This window comes from Chaetodon auriga, chromosome 21 (assembly GCF_051107435.1).
Source record: "Chaetodon auriga isolate fChaAug3 chromosome 21, fChaAug3.hap1, whole genome shotgun sequence".
NCBI lineage: Eukaryota > Metazoa > Chordata > Actinopteri > Chaetodontiformes > Chaetodontidae > Chaetodon > Chaetodon auriga.
The window spans coordinates 2,201,395-2,217,779 of NC_135094.1; the positions used below are offsets into that span (position 1 = coordinate 2,201,395).

Consider the following 16,385-nt stretch of genomic DNA (forward strand, 5'->3'; position numbering starts at 1 on the left):
AATTACACTGAAGTTGATTAGAAATGATTCAGGACGTGGTTCATAAACGCAGATAAGAGGTTTCAAGCTTAGTTTAGATCGAATGGTTGAATGACTGATGGGTTTGCTGGGCAGAAACTCTGAACAAAGGTCGTCTGTTTTAAGTGTTTTTCATCTGTTCGAAACACTGGAGTTTACAGGTGAAGAGTGTTTGACATCTGAATAAGTTAAAAAGATACAATAATCAGTAAAAAGCACCGAATTTGAAGCAGCAGAAACAGTGATAACAGTTTTATTACATCCAGTTGTTGTCTTCATCAAAAACATGGCACCTACATTAACCACAATGCAACAAGACCACCTACAGGTTAGCTGGAGATCAGGGTGTGTTGTGCTAGCAGCAGCTCATGTAGCGTGCACAGAGATAAGCAGCAGCAGACGTCTGGTCAGCTCATTTCTTTCTTACTCCACACCAACACATTCGATTCAGTTTCACAATTGCAGTAGATGCAGACGCAGACTCAAGTGACATCACCTGAGGCAGTTTATCAGACTTCCTACAGCTCCTCTGAAGGCTTCTTATAACTGTGTGAAGTAGTCCTCCTCTGACCTGGAAACTGTGTGATGGTGCAGCTCCTCTTTAAAAGCATATCGCAAGCAGAGAGGAGGCTGGAGTGAAGCTCTTCCTCCAGCATCACTGGACATTCAGGCTTGTTGACTGAACCTTTATCAGCTGGTTTGCCATCAAAAGAAAAGCTCACTATCATAAGCATAATAAGCATCTTAGTGTTATGGAGTTTCATCGGGCGACTGTGGGTCAGGAGGAAAAGCTACTGATCTAACCCACTTCCTGCCTCTGCAGCAGCATTATCAAAATAAAAGGCATCAAAAGAGCTTGTCGGTGGTTAGTGTTGAGTCAGACGTTTGCTTCTCTCTCATCAGACGTCTCTTCGTCTCCTCTGCAAAGAAACCAAACAGAATTCACAGGTTAAGTTTCATTCGTGCTTAATTATCACAGCAAACGATAAACTTTCATTCGCTTTGGTTAGATTTGCTGTTTTGTTTTGAAGCTGCAATCAGCTACTGTTTTTCTTATTTCAGTCAATATTTGAACTGAGCTAAAAGGTCTGAAAAGGTCATCATCATCATCATCATCGTCATCAGGACGAACAACAGACACGATAAAAAATCAGCAGGTGAAGGCAGAACGTGTGCTCACCTGTTTCCACCTCCAGTACAGAACGGAGCATGTTAGCACGAGAACAAGAACTACTGCAACCACCACAGCTACAACAACGCCTGTGTGGCTGGTCTGACTGCCTGAAACAGGAAGAGAGTCGGTTCACTGAACTTTCTGCTGACCAGGTGGGAAACGGCGCCATGTTTGAAGCCTTTCTGCAGAGTTTGAGACGTTGTTCACTCAAGTTTTCATTTCTAGAAACCTACAGTTACCTACAAAGCAACCATCAGTTCAGTTCACCCCGCAGCAAGCACCCATCCAGCAAAGCCCCAACGCCACCATGGCCACCTTCACCCAGCAATGCCTCCACTCCTGTGAAGTTACTCACATCTTGCGGCCGGACGGTGTGACGGCCTCTCTCATTGGTTCGATCAAACTGATCAGCTGCCTCTGGTCGAAATCATGACCAAATATCAACGCTGTGTTTTTATGCAGACAGTTTAAATGACGGGATCAGACTCGAGCTTACCGTCCTGTAGTCTCAGGAAGGTGTTGGCCACGTACGTCTCCTCATCGTTACTGAGCTCACAGGTGTACACCCCCTCCTGTTTCAAAGATAAGTTCTGTAGCACAAGGCCGCCGGACTCAGACACGCCCTTCACCTGCCGCCTCCACTGCTCTGAGACCAGCTGGTTGATGTTGGCCTCGGTCTGGTTGAGGATGATCTGACTGCGGTTGAACCTCCAAAGGAGGCTGAAGCCCAGAAGGGACGTGTTTGAGGCTCTGCAGGGGATTCTGGTGTCGGTGCTGGAGCCGCTGATGGAAGCTGAGTGATAGAACACAATCACAGGAAAACACCTGTGAGTCAATCAGAGTGAGATGTCAGAAAAGAGGTGACGCGATGCAGCTTTTGCTATTTTCTCATAAAAAATGTAAAAAGGCTCTTTAATCTTTGTGTACTGTAGAATGTTTCTCGTAAAGGTTTGGTGACCTTCATTTGTGTGGATGCTACTTTACCTGATGAAGGTCTAATGGCAGAAATATTTCTAATGATTGCTGTGTTTCATCCGGTTCTTCCTGCTTTTAAATGAAATGTGATTTCACACTTTAAACATGCAGCTTTTCTTGCAGTGGTTTCTTGTTTAGTTGCAGGAATCGTGGGCTGAGACCAGCCTGGTTTGTTGAGACGTCACACTCACGCAGTTGCCTCAGAGTGGCTCTCTTCCTGTTCCTGTGAGTGCTGACGGTGCAGGTGTAGACCAGCTCAGAACCACTGTCTGAAGGTGTCAGAGAGCTGTTGACGTTGTAGAGCTGCTGCTTAGTCTGCCGGACGGTGGTTGTCTTGTTGAAGGTCTCGCTGGATGGAGGGCTGGTGGACCAGCTGAGCTCAGGCTCAGGGTAGATCCCCTCTGAGCTGCAGGTGATCCTGTTTTCTACCTGCTGAATGTCGACTTTATGGACCGGAGCTGCAAAAAACAGCTCAGAGTTACAAATATCTTTAAGTAAAAACACATTTTTAATTCACGATGGTTTTCTATATTTACCGTCCACCATTAGGTTGATAAATGACTCCTTGTTTCCAGTGATGGTGCTGGTGAAGCACTTGTATCTGCCCTGGTCCTGAAACTCCACCCGCATCAGCAGCAGCGAGGCGTTTCCTCCTGAGATCTGGTCGTTGAACAGTGATGTCCTGTTCCTGAAGCGCTGGTCTTTGTTGTAGTAGTAGGAGTGGACCTTCTTGTCTCCTGCCGGCTGAATCCAGTGGATGACCACATCACTGCCACCCTGGAAGCTGCACGGTAAGACGCAGCTCTCCATGAAGACACAGGAGACCTCAGCATCTGCAGCATCAGGTACAAGCAACATATCTTTACTCTGGAGCTAGAGGGGCCAGCTCGGGCCCTGGTCCCCCTGGAACCTGATTCGCCACCACTGGTGCCCACCAGGATCAGAGGGTGAAAGATAGTTGACTTGTTAGTATTACTGCGTCACTGCAGAGGCCTGCCGGGTTCAGGCCAGGGTCCCTGAACCAGATCCTCTGTAAGACTGACTGTTGGAAAGTAAATCAAAGGATCACAAAGAGACGCAAAACCAGCAAAGCAGCAGTGTTCCTGTCAAAATGATCGTGTTTGGTATTGATTTGACATCACTGGCTTTTTCTATTCAAATATTTCTGTAAAATAAATGAATGACACACATTATCAATCAGAATTGATGCGCTACCTGGGACCGATTTTTAGCATATTATTTCATTACCACAGTACAGTAATTTGTTGATGGTCCCTGCGCTGATGGCCGTTTAGGACAGGGAACGGAACTCCACATGGAAGAGAGACCTCAGCTGACAGGAATGGGGAGGGTCTTTCATCATCCTGTGTCCAGATTTATCACTGATCCATGTTTATTTCCGTGTTCATTGAGTGAAATCACGACTCTAACGAGGCTCAGTGCGATACAGTCTGAAGCTCATCCGTGTGAATCTAAACATGGATGAGATCTCATTATTATTGTTGTTGTTGTAGCCTGTACGATTTTAAGATGACGTCAGGTAGCTTTGCGATCGTTAGAAAGTGAAAGCAGCTTCAGGCAGAAGATATTTTGCGGGACGAAGATGAACCACAAATACTGAAATATCTCTTGCGGTAAACGGCCACGCGGAGCGGACGGGTGGCCGTGAACGCCTCACTCACCTACCTCCTCTGGCAGGAGCTAAAATGCCCAGAAAAGTCCCGATCAGGAGACACAGAGCGCATGAGACCTCCTCCATCTGGAATCTGCTCCGACTGTATGAGGGTGGAGCTGATCCAGGATCCAATGTGGATCCTTCTGCTGGCGGTCGTCTGGCAGAGACCGTCTGACATTATGAGCTCCGAAGCCGCTGAAAAGACTGAAACTAAATGCAGTAAAATCCCTTCAGCGTGCAGGTTTATTCTCAGAGCTGCAGAGAAGGACGACAGAGCGAACAGATGGAGAAGAAGAAGAAAATAATCAGCAGATTCATCCACAGTGAAAATCAATATTTTTTTTTAACGAGCTCCACCTCAACCAGCTCCAGCAGTAAAATCCTGCTTTCACATGACTGCGGGAGTCAGAAAGTCCCTGAATGTCACACTGGACAACAATTTCCCTGAAACTTAAATATTCACTGAAAAATCAACGAAGTCAAAGTTTGTTTGAAAAAAGTTCTTCGTGAAAATTGTAATATACGTATGTGTACTTCTACGATCTCGTATATTTTCAGTAAGTGTGTTTCTGTACATATACAGATTAAGAGTATATGAATCTTGTGCCACCATGATGTACTCAAATGTATATTTTTACTCTTTAATCTGTATATTCCTATCTCTAGAAATAAACGTATTTCACAGCTCTGTCACATCAGACGATGGCAGAAAGTCACATTTTTAACGTTTGTCTGATCATCTGATGATCAAACATCCAGAACACTGTGAAAATACACAGGGATGCAGCTCAAACGTTGATGTTTTTGTGTTCATTCATTCATCTTCTGTACCCGCGCATCCCATTTCGGGGTTGCGGGGGGCTGGAGCCTATCCCAGCTAGCAATGGGCGAGAGGCGGGGTACACCCTGAACCGGTCGCCAGCCGATCGCAGTGTTTTTGTGTTTTCATCTTTATTTGTTGGCATCATTGAAAACACAGTGAACGTGCAGTCAGTAATCACTAGATTTCCTGTTTCTTCTTCCAGTTTTTGTTTGCAGTGCAGGAAATAAATCCGTCAAGTATCATTTTATCCTTCAGTCCTCAGTGAAGATGTTTGTCCTTTTGTTTGTCTTCAGCTGTCTTTCCTTGTTCACTGTGACGCCTTCATCTTCATCCTCATCCTCCCTCGTCTCCTGTCCCCGCAGACGTTTCATCTTGTCTGCTCTGCAAACAGAGCTGAAACACATCGAGCTCGAGATGAATCGACTTTTTTCACTGAGAGAGAGAAGGAGGTTTTAAGGAATTTTAACAGAAGCACTGATGGAACAGAGCTTCATCGTCGCACCAGGCAGGAGGTTTGTCTTTGTGTCACCGGGAAACACAATAAAAACAGTGACAACAACATGAATAATAAACACAAGTCATGAACGACAGCCAGGTCCCACCAAGGGATTTGGAAATTCAATGACAGCAGTGTTCAGCTTTAACAGTCAGAGCTCAGAAAGAGTTCAGTGAATAGAATCATTATTCAAGACAGACGAGACACTTACTCAGCAGCTGGGTTTCCTTCTCCTGTCCGACCATTTTTAATTCTATATATACAGTGAGCTGCCGTTGTAGCTACAATCAAAATGGCTCCAACCAAAATGGTTAGAACCTCGCCAACTGGAATTCCTCTGTTTGTCTTCTTTGCTGCATCAGCTGAAGGCTCTGAAAGAGAAAAAGAGGCTGTTAAGTGAATCCACGGAGGGTTGAATCAAGTGCAGCTGGACTTGAAAACGAGGAGGAACTCAGTTCAGGACTCAGCAGTCTGCCTCCTCCACCTCATTCAGCAACACATATTTTATACAGCGAGGACAGATGATTTGACAGGAGTGACGGAGGCGTCTGGTGTCAAAGTAAGGAAACAGCAGGTTTAACGATCGTTCACAGGTGGCCTCATGTGACGACCTGAAAGACTGTCGTTCACACAGACAGACACACCAACGACCCCAGTCTCTGCTGTAACTTCACCTGCACTGACTTTAGCTTCAGGTGGTACCACAGACCCACAGACCTTCATATACTGTCATCCCTTTAAAAAATGTCATGTTATAGTAGCTCTCAGGGCCACTGTACTTTTTTACTTTTATCTGAATACATTTACATTTTTAAATCAGTAATTTTACTTTTACTAAGTAAAATTTACATCAAAGTAACAGTACTTTCATTTTGTGGTTAGACAGCCCAGCTAACCATGAAGAGTTACTGCTTCAAATGGCTTTATGAAGTCTTGTGGAATACTGTCATTAACAAGCACAGGTAAGACAAAATATAGTCGAAACCAAGCATTATAGAGTGTGTTTGGGAGTTTGAGATAATACTGTAAACTTGAGTTTACGGTACATGCTAGCCTGGGACATGTGTATGTGCTGGGTGCGTTAGCCGTTAGCTTTTCAATGGCTAATTTAGCTAAGTGTTGGGGAGGGCAAACACAAGTGATTCACACGCTAGTAAAAGTGCTAACAGCTCACTACTATCATTGTCAGTTATAGCCTGGTAAAATGTTTAGTTAGCAAATGTAGTCCCACCACAGAACTTCACGTGATGTTATTTTATACTTTTTACCTTAGACAGTCAGTAAGCTAGCAGAGTTATGGTGGCTTAAACTTGTCAGCAGAGATATGCAGTTAACAGGATTAGTGTCATATCTACGGTTTCACCTACAGGTATTAGCGGTTCGCGTGCTAATAGAAGTGTTAGCATTAGCATAAGTGATTCACAGGCTAGTAAAAGTGCTTACGGCTATCATTAATGACCATGACCATCCGTTAGATAATTGTTTCACAGTATTTTTTACTCATCAGGTTGTTTTCTGTTGGTGCTTTTGCACACTTATTTCTACACATGTAAATGTTAACTGGCCGTGTTCAACTATGACCAGACGTTTATTCAGAACTGTGAGTTCAGGTTACTGTTGAGAGATAGCAGAGCTGATGCACAGTGAATGAGCGCCAGATGTTAGACATATAAACAGTGCTGCTGACTATTGTAGCTAACTAAATACATGTAAAGAAAATATATAAATATATGTTTGTTCTTTCAGAGAGTGGACCTGATGAGGACAGTCTGAGCCTGACGCCTGGCTGACTGTGCCGCCCTGTTTCTGCTGCTTCAAATTACCTGAATCTACATCATCCCCACCCCATCGATCAGGTACAGGACATACAGCACATGAAAGAGCCGGGTGGGAGAATATAGATCAAAAGCCAAGATAAATGTGGTAACAATAAGCCAAAAAAGAGTACTTTTACTGGTGGTGAGAGTGGATAAGAGTTGAGACTGTATTTCCCAACTTTTCTACCTTGCTCCCAGTCATGTTTTTTAAGGTAAAATTAAGAAAACATGCTTAAAGTGTTTGGATTAAGAGTACTCTTATAGACAACCATCATTTATCAAAATCAATCAATCAGTTTAGTGGAGGACAGGATTTGTCATTTAAAATGTCCTCAGTTCCTCCTTCTTTGCATCTCCTCCTTGCACAGTGACATGCTGATGCAGGTTTTACGTTAACATGCCAAAGTCTTGGAAAAATGCAAAGTTTGACCTGATGATGGCGCCAGAGAAAAAGTTAAGATCACCAAATTCAGAATTGGTTGATTCTCCAGACACTATTGAAATCTGTATCTGAATGCATCCAATTCCCTCCAACTGTTTTTTGGACGTTTTCTGAGTTTCTGGGTGTTCAGTCAGATGTTAAGCTCGAACACACAGGCTCCCACATATACGACCGCTGCCTAAATTTCCATCTGTCTTATAGCTAACATGGCCTTTTTTGGAGCATGTGAACAGAAATGATTCTGCAGTCAAATGGAAAATTGCTTTCATTCTTGTTCCTACTAAAGAAAGATCACTCGCTGCGTGTGAATACACACAGACACATAAAACTACAGGTGAATGTCTGAGCTACATTTCCTTGCAGCTCCATGATGAGTGAAACGAAAGCAGGTGCATTTATTAGAAACTGACACACCTTAACATGAGGGTGATAACAGCTTTTGATGTAGACAGAGCTGACCTGCAGTCTGTCAAATATGTACCTGCTGAAGTACAAGTACTGTTTCTGTGTACATATGAAAATACTCCTGTAAGGCTTATGGCTGCAGTGTTCACTTCAGCTGACTGACTTTATCGTTTGTTCTGTTTGAGGAACTTTTGCTCAACTTTCTGAACAAACACTAAACAAAACATGGAGTACAATAAATATGTTTTTATGAGATAAAACTTTACAAAAGAAGGTTCACAAAAAAGCATGATGTCATTTCTGCCGATTGGTAAAAGTACACATTCACAGAAACCTCTCGGTACAATCAAATATATTCCACTTTCATTCTTACTAAAGTACAAATAGAACGTGTTCTTTCTTTTCAGGATTTAATCAGTAGTGTTTTTGTGAATTTAATGTTCCAGACTTGTAAATCTGACGCAGCTCTGTTCATACTGCTTGTTTTGCTTTGGCCTCCAGTGGTAGAAGAAGTCGTGTTGAGGTGAAATCACTGCTGGATGACGTACCAGACACGAGCCTTTCACCCAGAGGAGGTCAGTAAACAATATGTCTGTTCCAGTCGTTTAAAATTAAATGTCAGTAATGCTCTCTGAATACATTCAACGTCATTACTAAAGTCAGCTTTGTGGAGCGAGCTGGACACACAAAGGCCAACTGTACGCAAAAGAGACGTAACAACAGCAACAAAACAACACGACAGTCCAAAAGAAGACGTGCCTTCAACTGTGGCCACACCAGCAATAATTTAGTGGTGACAGAAAAAAAACACCATGCAACCTTGAATATCTGACCCAAACTCCATTCAACAGTTGCCAAAATACAACATTTAACTCTGAACCCAAGTCTAAGAGCGTCTAATGATTCTGGTTCTTCACAGTTTACCAAAACATTCAACACAGTGCACACACTGAGGCTCAGAGCGACACACTTAGTCTGAAGCTTATGAGTTTTCCACTTATTTATCTGGCTTTTTATATGAAAACCAGAAAACCAGAATACTCTTCTGTTTCTGTGCGACGCCTGATGACTCACTTCGTCTGTCTGGCGTTTATTTTAATCACTTCTTCTTTACCGTTTTCTCAGAGAGTGGAGGACATGAGGTAGAGGAGGAGCAGCATGCTGTAATTCATAGGCCAAAGTCTCCCACGTTCAAAAAAAACAAAAACACGAACGGGGAGGGGGCCGAAGCAGTGCAGTGCAGAGCTTTAGTCTTAGTGCAACGTTCTGGTTTGGCTTTGCTGCTTCTGTGTGGTATCTAATCCTTCAATCTCCGGTGTCGAAGTCCATTTGTCTCCAGCTCTGTTTGTGTAGAATTTCCACTTCTGTCCATTTGACATGAATTTCTCCAGGACAGATTTGCTCATGTTGTACAGCCAGAGTCTTCAGACTTGCCCCATTTCTTTGGCTTCTTCAGACCTGTGGGTTGAAACACATCAAGTTCAACACCCTCTATCTCCCATTAATCATCTTTATTATAAACAGCTTATGCAGAGAACAATGAGCTGACACAGCAAATTTGAGGACATTTGTTCTTGGTCAGATTTTTTTTTGTTTTGTCCTCATTTAAATGAATTACTTTAATTTTAAATTTGCTTTACTTCCACTACCTGACAGCTGAACAGAGAGACAGCACGGCATCTTTTTAATCATTCATTAATTCATATCTAGATTTCAACTTTGAACCAAGGAGAGCAGTCGAACTGATCCATTATTTATTAATTAAAGTGACAATCGCAAAGATTTTCATTTAGATAATGTCTGTTAGTCACTATCACTGAATGAGGTAACACAATGGTGTTTGAGCTTTTGGCCCACTGATGACAGCATTGCAGCGTAAAAAGTGTTTATGGTGACATTTGTGGAGAAGTTCCCTACTGCTGCAGCTTCACATTAAAAGCATTTAGCTGGTGAGACCTGTTGACTTTTATTATGAAATGGTCTCCGGACATGTTTGTCATTGAGCTCTGCACTGACCACTGTCGCTTACCCAAAATATGACTATAAAACAATGGTCATTTTTGAAGCAGATCAGTTTGAAATATTGCAGGAAGTAATGGAAAAAGGTGGAGCAGCCACAGTGAGCTGATGGATGAAGAGCTGCAGGCGACAGGCTGCACACCTCCAACTTCTCACTGATATAACCAACACCCTCCCTGTGTCCTGCTGTCTGCAGCCTGATGCTGTGTGCAGCATAAAATCAGATCACAGATTGATGGAAAAGGGCCAGTTATTGCCTGACTTCTTCATTAATATGACAATAGGTTGTTTTCCTTCCCCCCAGAATGATGTGACCTGCAGCATTTAACCTTATTTTCTGTTCCCACCATGAACCACAGGTGTCACTAAAGCAACCAGGGCTGAAATCTTTGAGATTTCTACTTTAAATGGATCACGTTCAGCCAGTGAGTTGATCATTGAGGTAAGTGTAAACGAGCTTTGACCACAGTAGATTTGGCAGTTACTGAATGAAAGCAGTTTTGTTCTTGTGTGCAGTTGTGCTGTTGCTAATTTCAGTGCAGAATATACAGTATACTTACTTCAAGCGATTTTGTTCTTCTGTGTTTTCTGAGGTTGTTTCTGCCTGAAACCAAAAGATTGGACCATTAGCACAAACAACACGGACAAAGTATTAAATAATGACAAATGATTCTTACTGTTATTATTATTATTATTTACCCTTGTCTGATGAATGCGGTTTCTATATTTATAGCAGAGTATCGCCACAACTACTAAAACCACAGCGACGACCACCCCAGCTGTGATGGCTGCAACATTAATGTCTGAAACTGGAACAGATTGAGCTTATTAATCTTTCTACCAACCAAACCAAACCAAAGTGCAGTGACACATACTGTGGCATCAAGGTGTCATGTGAATGGGGCCCAAGTATCAAAGCTGATATTACAGATAAAAAGAGCTGCTGCTCAGACGTAGTGAAAGTTTCTACTTCTTGCTCCCGTACCTCGTCCTTGCCTGATCCTCAGAAAGATGTTTGTCACCTGCATGCCCTCATCATTACTGCTTTCACAGGTGTAAACCCCCTGGTGACTTGAACACAGGTCTCGTAGTGTGAGGTTGCCTAACTCAGACACAGCCTTCATGTGCTGCTTCCACTCCTCTGACACTCTGCAGGCGTCTGGTCTGGTCTGGTTCACGATGATGTGACTGTGGTTGAATCTCCAGATGAGGCTTTTTAGGGGAGTGTTTGAGGGAGAGCAGTGGATTGTTACTTCACTGCCTGAAACGTTGACAGAAGCTGAAATGACACAACACAAACACACACACGTTTTAAAAAAGCCATAAAATATCTGGTGTGTTTATAAAGCCTGAACGTGATCTGTGATGGAGACTGATTTTGATGATAGTGTGGCCTTGATGGAAGCTGGTTGAGGCAGCTGGACCGTCCCCATAAAGCTCCACAGTGCAGGTCTTACTTGATTTAAACAAAGTGGCTCTCATCTGGTTCCTGTGAGTGCTGACGGTGCAGGTGTAGCTCAGATCAGTAACTCTGTCTGAAGGTGTCAGAGAGCTTGTGATGTTGTAGAGCTGCTGCTCAGTCTGCTGGGTGGTGCGTTTGTCCTGCAGGGTCAGATTGGATGGAGGGCTGGTGGACCAGGTGAGCTCCGGTTTAGGGTAGATCCCCTCTGAGCTGCAGGTGATCCTGTTTTCTACCTGCTGAATGTGGACTTTATGGACCGGAGCTGCAAGAAGAAGAAGACCAGACTTTAGTCGAGCTTTAGTCAATGAGAGCTTTTAGTCCTGTTTAGTCATCAGTTTATATCAAACATTTCAGTCGAGTCAGAACATTAATTATGACTGAAAAACAATATTTTGTTCATCTGCCTTTGTCTTGCAGCCACACATCTTAATACGTAGCGATGCGTTCATTTTTCTCTCAGCCTCATTGTCGTGAAAATGGACCCAAATATCACCACGTTTCTTTCACAGTCCGTGTTTCATGATGTTGGAGCCTTCCTTCTTAACGTCGTCTCAGGTTTGTGACTCATGATGTCTTCATATTTAGTGGTAGTTTATCTATGTGGGCAGTGTTTTCCATTGATAACTCCTTCCTTCTTTCACGATTAGTCATTCATTCCGCTCCCTATTGTTCTCCACAAGACGTGAGGTGAACCATGAAGAAAGAATGTTGTGACCTGGATAAAAACACTCTGTCATCCCAAATGTGAATAGAAGTTAATTACTAAAGTGAGGGAACAGTATGGAGGCACCGAGTCGGGATATGAAAGCATACATTTCTAACTGAATGGAGGTGAAGTCTTACAGCCTGTGCCAGTCTGCCTGCAGACTTTGAAATTACAATCAAATCCTTTTATGACTTTTTATTGGCTACAAGGTTTCCACAGAATAACTGAAGAAAGTTTCTGTAGGTGTTGGCCAGCACTGCTCTGTTTCATAAAGGTCCAGTAGCTATTTTCACATCTTTAAGACAGATGGGTTGAAAGCACCCAGAGTCACTGCCAGAGAATCACACTTTCCTCTTCAAACCTCTGGATCTTCATAAACCTTCAGAAATCGAGGCTCTTCACCACAGAAAGTCTGAGCACTTTCTCTTTAGTCTTTGTTTTCTTTATCAGCACAGTTAGTTTCTCACACCCTCCCTCTGCACGTCCCTCTCTGTGAGATGACCTTATTCACGCAACCTTGCATGAAAGCCAGACTCCTTTTCCTGGGAGTGAAATGTTATCAGCCAGATGTCCGTCTGCTGTAGCTGAGAGCTCAACACACTGTTGTATAGAGCAAAAGCCACGGATGAAATGTGCATTTTCACCAGTGTGACACACACCTTTACTCTGTAAAACACTGGAAGTCTTTTTAGTCTAAAACTTGCTGCTTTCACAATGTGTCCTCTGCTCAGCAGTTTATGTCGATCTCAAGTTCACTGAAGTGCAAACGTCTAAGGGTCGGTCACAGTCTGCACACCTGCAGTCTTTTGCACTCAGGTGTGCTCTCACATGCACTTAAGTGTGCATTCACATGTTCATGCGTGAATAAACACACAGCATTTGTTGTAATGGTTTGTGTTTTCTGTGTCATGAATTTCATACCTTCTACTTTTAGGTTGATAAATGACTCCTCGTTGCTCCTGATGGTGCTGGTGTAGCACTGGTATCTGCCCTGGTCCTGAACCTCCACCTTTGTCAGCAGCAGCGAGGCGTTTCCTCTGGGGATCTGGTCGTTGAACAGTGATGTCCTGCTCCTGAAGCGCTGCGCCTGGTTGTCCAGCTGGTCTTTGTTGTAGTAGTAGGAGTGGGCCTGCTTGTTTCCTTCCACCTGAATCCAGTGGATGACCTCATCGCTGCCACCCTTGAAGCTGCACGGTAAGACGCAGCTCTTCATGAAAACACAGGACACCTCAGCATCTGCAGCATCTGGTGAAGAAACATCAGGAAAAAATGAGCCTGGTTAAAATGACCATGTAAATCCAAATCACTCTCATCCTTTCATTGAGAAGCGTGAGACATGATTTGACAACAGAACTGATCTGAGAATCAATGAACATCCTGGTCAAACTGCACCAACACCGTTCTTTCAGAAAGACTACAGTTTGTCAGTAGCCTGGTGTTTGTGGCTGCATTCCCCTGAAGATAACTGTGTATCATGAAGAACTGAATGTCCTCCAGCGTCAGGACAAGGCAGTCGTTCGGTTAACTTTGTCCTCTCGGGGCCAGTGGAGCAAACTGTAAACTCGACGCTGACATCATCTTATGAAGTTATGGTGATCATAGTTTTACGAACATTTAAGCGGAGTGAGCGTCATCATTATTAACGGTGGGTTGTCCATATGAGACTGAAACGCTCTTTCAGTGCAGCGTTGGTGAGTGACGCCTTTCATATTAAACATGAAAATATTCATTAGTGCAGATCAGAAATTAGACAATGCATAAAAAAAACAGCTCAACATGTAAATCATCTTGACTTACATGCTCAGGAATTAAGAACAAAAACTGAAAGCATTCAGTGTGTTTGAGTTCAGGAAGGTGTCAGCAGGTTCAGCAAGATTCCAGCTAACCCATGAAGCTCTTAATCCACAGTCTCCACACTCCTTCTGATTTATTTTACTGATTCACTTCTTCACATTTTGATTGTCAATAAAACCTTTTTTATCCATATAAAAGGAAGGTGCTTTTTTTTTTTTTTTTTTTTTTTTTTTTTTTTATGAAGCAAACATGGCCCCTCTGGACTTTGCCACTTGACTGAAGTTCAAAGCGTGACTGCAGTGAAATCTCAGCTTTTATCTGTGAGCAGTTCGATATTCATTTAAAACCTGAAGCAAAGCTCTACCTTGTTGTACTTCTTCAATTAATCTCTCATTTTAGAAAGATGCACTTTCTCACTTGTCACTTTGTGGTATCCAGCTGTACAAGTAGTTTCTGTGTTACATACATAGAGATTCTTACTGATTGATATCGTTCTTCGCAGTAATGAAGTTCAGCTCCTTTCTATTGAGGTGACAGTTCATGTTTTATTTTGAGACTGGAATAAGATCCGATGGGCTGTGAATGCCTCACTCACCTCCCCCATTCAGAGTCCACAGAAAGGTCAGGACAGCCAAAAACACAACACTGTTGCCCGCAGCCATCCTGTTGAATATTCCTGTGTTGATACTGAAGTGTACTGAAAAGGAAAGAATCAGTGTCACAGCCTCAGCAAGGCCACCGAACCTGCCTGACCACTACACATTCTGACACTATCTACCCGCTGGCTAATTTTACTCATGACACACTGTGTGAGTGTGAGTGTGTGTGTGTGTGTGTGTGTGTGTGTGTGTGTGAGTGTGAGTGTGTGTGTGTGTGAGTGTGAGTGTGAGTCAATACCAAAAGGGCGAGTTGCAATGTGCCCGTGGGTATTGTTGTAACATATTAACCTCACGGTAGAGGCTGCTGATTAAAAGAAGCTGCATAAACATGCTAGAGGTCAGATTTCTCCACTGCCCTACATACTATTTACTCGAGGAAAAAAATCCTTTACAATAAACACTCACATAAAATATGATATAATGACTTTCATGGTGCATATCCAGAAGACAGGATAAGTAGAAAAGCTGTCAAAGTCCCTCAATAAAGGAATATTGAATTGATTATTAACAGTGAGAAGTTGTAACGCCTGTCGCTTTAAGAGAGTATTGCATTCTGGGTAAATGGTTACTTACGAGCCGAAGCAGGCGAAGCTTTGCTGTGGATGCGCATTTCAGAGGCATTTCAGAGATGTAGTTTACAGATGAGCTGAGTGTGTTCAGGGATTCACACACAGGTTCGACCCTGTGTTGGTTTTGTTTACTGCTGCTTAAAAGAAAGAAAAGACGAAACTTCAGAATCAGACAGCTCACGAGTGTTAGCATCCGGCTAGCACGTTAGCATCCGGCTAGCACTTTATCTTACTGACTGTTTTAGCTGACTGACTGAGCTTCAACATCTGTTTTAATATCGAGAAGATGTTATTTTGCTTTGTTTGTAATAGTATTTAATGTGATTGAAGTCTAATTGTACTTCAAGAAGTTGCTATATATTGCGGTCTCTATATTGTCTGAATATTGCTTATGGAAGTAAGCTTATTTATTTACGGTACTCAGTGAGAGATATTCCTGTGTCTAGTAATTATTTAAGGTTACTATTGGCTAAAAGAATACTTGCAGTCTTTATGTTAAAATCTCTTTGAACACAAAGTGGTTGCCCCATTACACCCTCACCTCTTGCCTTCTTTCCTCATGTTTCCACATCCTGGTATACACACCCCATCAGTGTTTTATACTCAGTAATTACACTGTAATCTGCAGGGATTTACCAAAATGTCAAATAGGTTTTTGTCTTCAGATGGAAATAACATTTTATCGCTTGGTTGTTGTCTTTTTTCCCTCAAACTACAACACACAACGGAAATAACAAACCCACCAAACACAGAGAACTATAAATAAAGTGAAATATCATTTACTAAGTGGTACTTACTTGTTTGAACAGCTGTTTTATGATGGAAATGCGCGTCTGTCCGCTCAGTAAACTCATCGTTCTTTTCGTTTTTGTATTTAAAGCCAAACTGAACTGCATTACATTTCAGCAATCCTAAACAGAAAGATGGAGAGAAATTTGGTCTTCATCACCCAGATTTCATCCAAATGGTGGTCTCCTCTGGGTGGGGTGTGGTGGGAATGAAGGCCAGGAAGAGATGTAATCCAGTTGTTGTCATTCCTGCAATCAGTTTTTCAGCACTTTGGCATTTCAACTTCCTTAGTTATGAATTACACCGTGTAGGTCACATCCTGTGTGTACATGTAGTGTATTGTCTATACTGACTCAACCTCAGGCACACTAGAGCACCATATAAGGACTGATCTGCTGCTCAAGATCCCAGTTATGGACAATTACTGAACCTTTTTGAAAAATTAAACTGTATTTGTGAGCTGCTTTTATGATTTCTGTCTGAGTTGAGAGCCACAGACAGGAAGTCAGAGATAATCAGCGGTGGAAGAAGTATTCAGATGTTTCGATCACGTAAAAGTAAT

The 16,385-nt window shown here is 42.7% G+C and overlaps 2 protein-coding genes across 5 annotated transcripts; both read right to left on the reverse strand.

The window, feature by feature from the left end:
* Window positions 1-255: 255 nt before the first annotated feature.
* LOC143314465 (CD276 antigen-like) lies at window positions 256-3,948 on the reverse strand. 4 transcript variants are annotated; one of them, XR_013075801.1, is made up of 7 exons: window positions 3,854-3,938; window positions 2,704-3,000; window positions 2,359-2,625; window positions 1,689-1,985; window positions 1,548-1,609; window positions 1,199-1,299; window positions 256-938 (listed from the first exon to the last, which is right to left on the reverse strand). XR_013075801.1 is itself a non-coding variant. In XM_076721491.1 (6 exons), exons 1-6 carry the CDS (start codon window positions 3,924-3,926, stop codon window positions 918-920), a joined length of 1,056 nt encoding a protein of 351 aa, XP_076577606.1. In that variant the 5' UTR covers window positions 3,927-3,942; the 3' UTR covers window positions 256-917. The 4 variants fall into 4 exon arrangements, 3 of the variants coding, with proteins under 3 accessions (XP_076577606.1, XP_076577608.1, XP_076577605.1); XM_076721491.1 differs by lacking the exon at window positions 1,548-1,609 and having other exon boundaries at window positions 3,854-3,942; XM_076721493.1 differs by lacking the exons at window positions 256-938; window positions 1,199-1,299 and having other exon boundaries at window positions 1,308-1,609; window positions 3,850-3,948.
* Window positions 3,949-9,091: 5,143 nt separating this feature from the next.
* On the reverse strand, window positions 9,092-15,896 carry LOC143340088 (uncharacterized). Its single transcript, XM_076761696.1, has 9 exons — window positions 15,832-15,896; window positions 15,039-15,171; window positions 14,402-14,503; window positions 12,934-13,257; window positions 11,302-11,568; window positions 10,830-11,123; window positions 10,544-10,653; window positions 10,405-10,448; window positions 9,092-9,283 (listed from the first exon to the last, which is right to left on the reverse strand). The coding sequence occupies exons 2-9, from the start codon at window positions 15,073-15,075 to the stop codon at window positions 9,250-9,252; spliced, it is 1,212 nt and encodes a 403-aa protein (XP_076617811.1). The 5' UTR covers window positions 15,076-15,171; window positions 15,832-15,896; the 3' UTR covers window positions 9,092-9,249.
* Window positions 15,897-16,385: the final 489 nt, after the last annotated feature.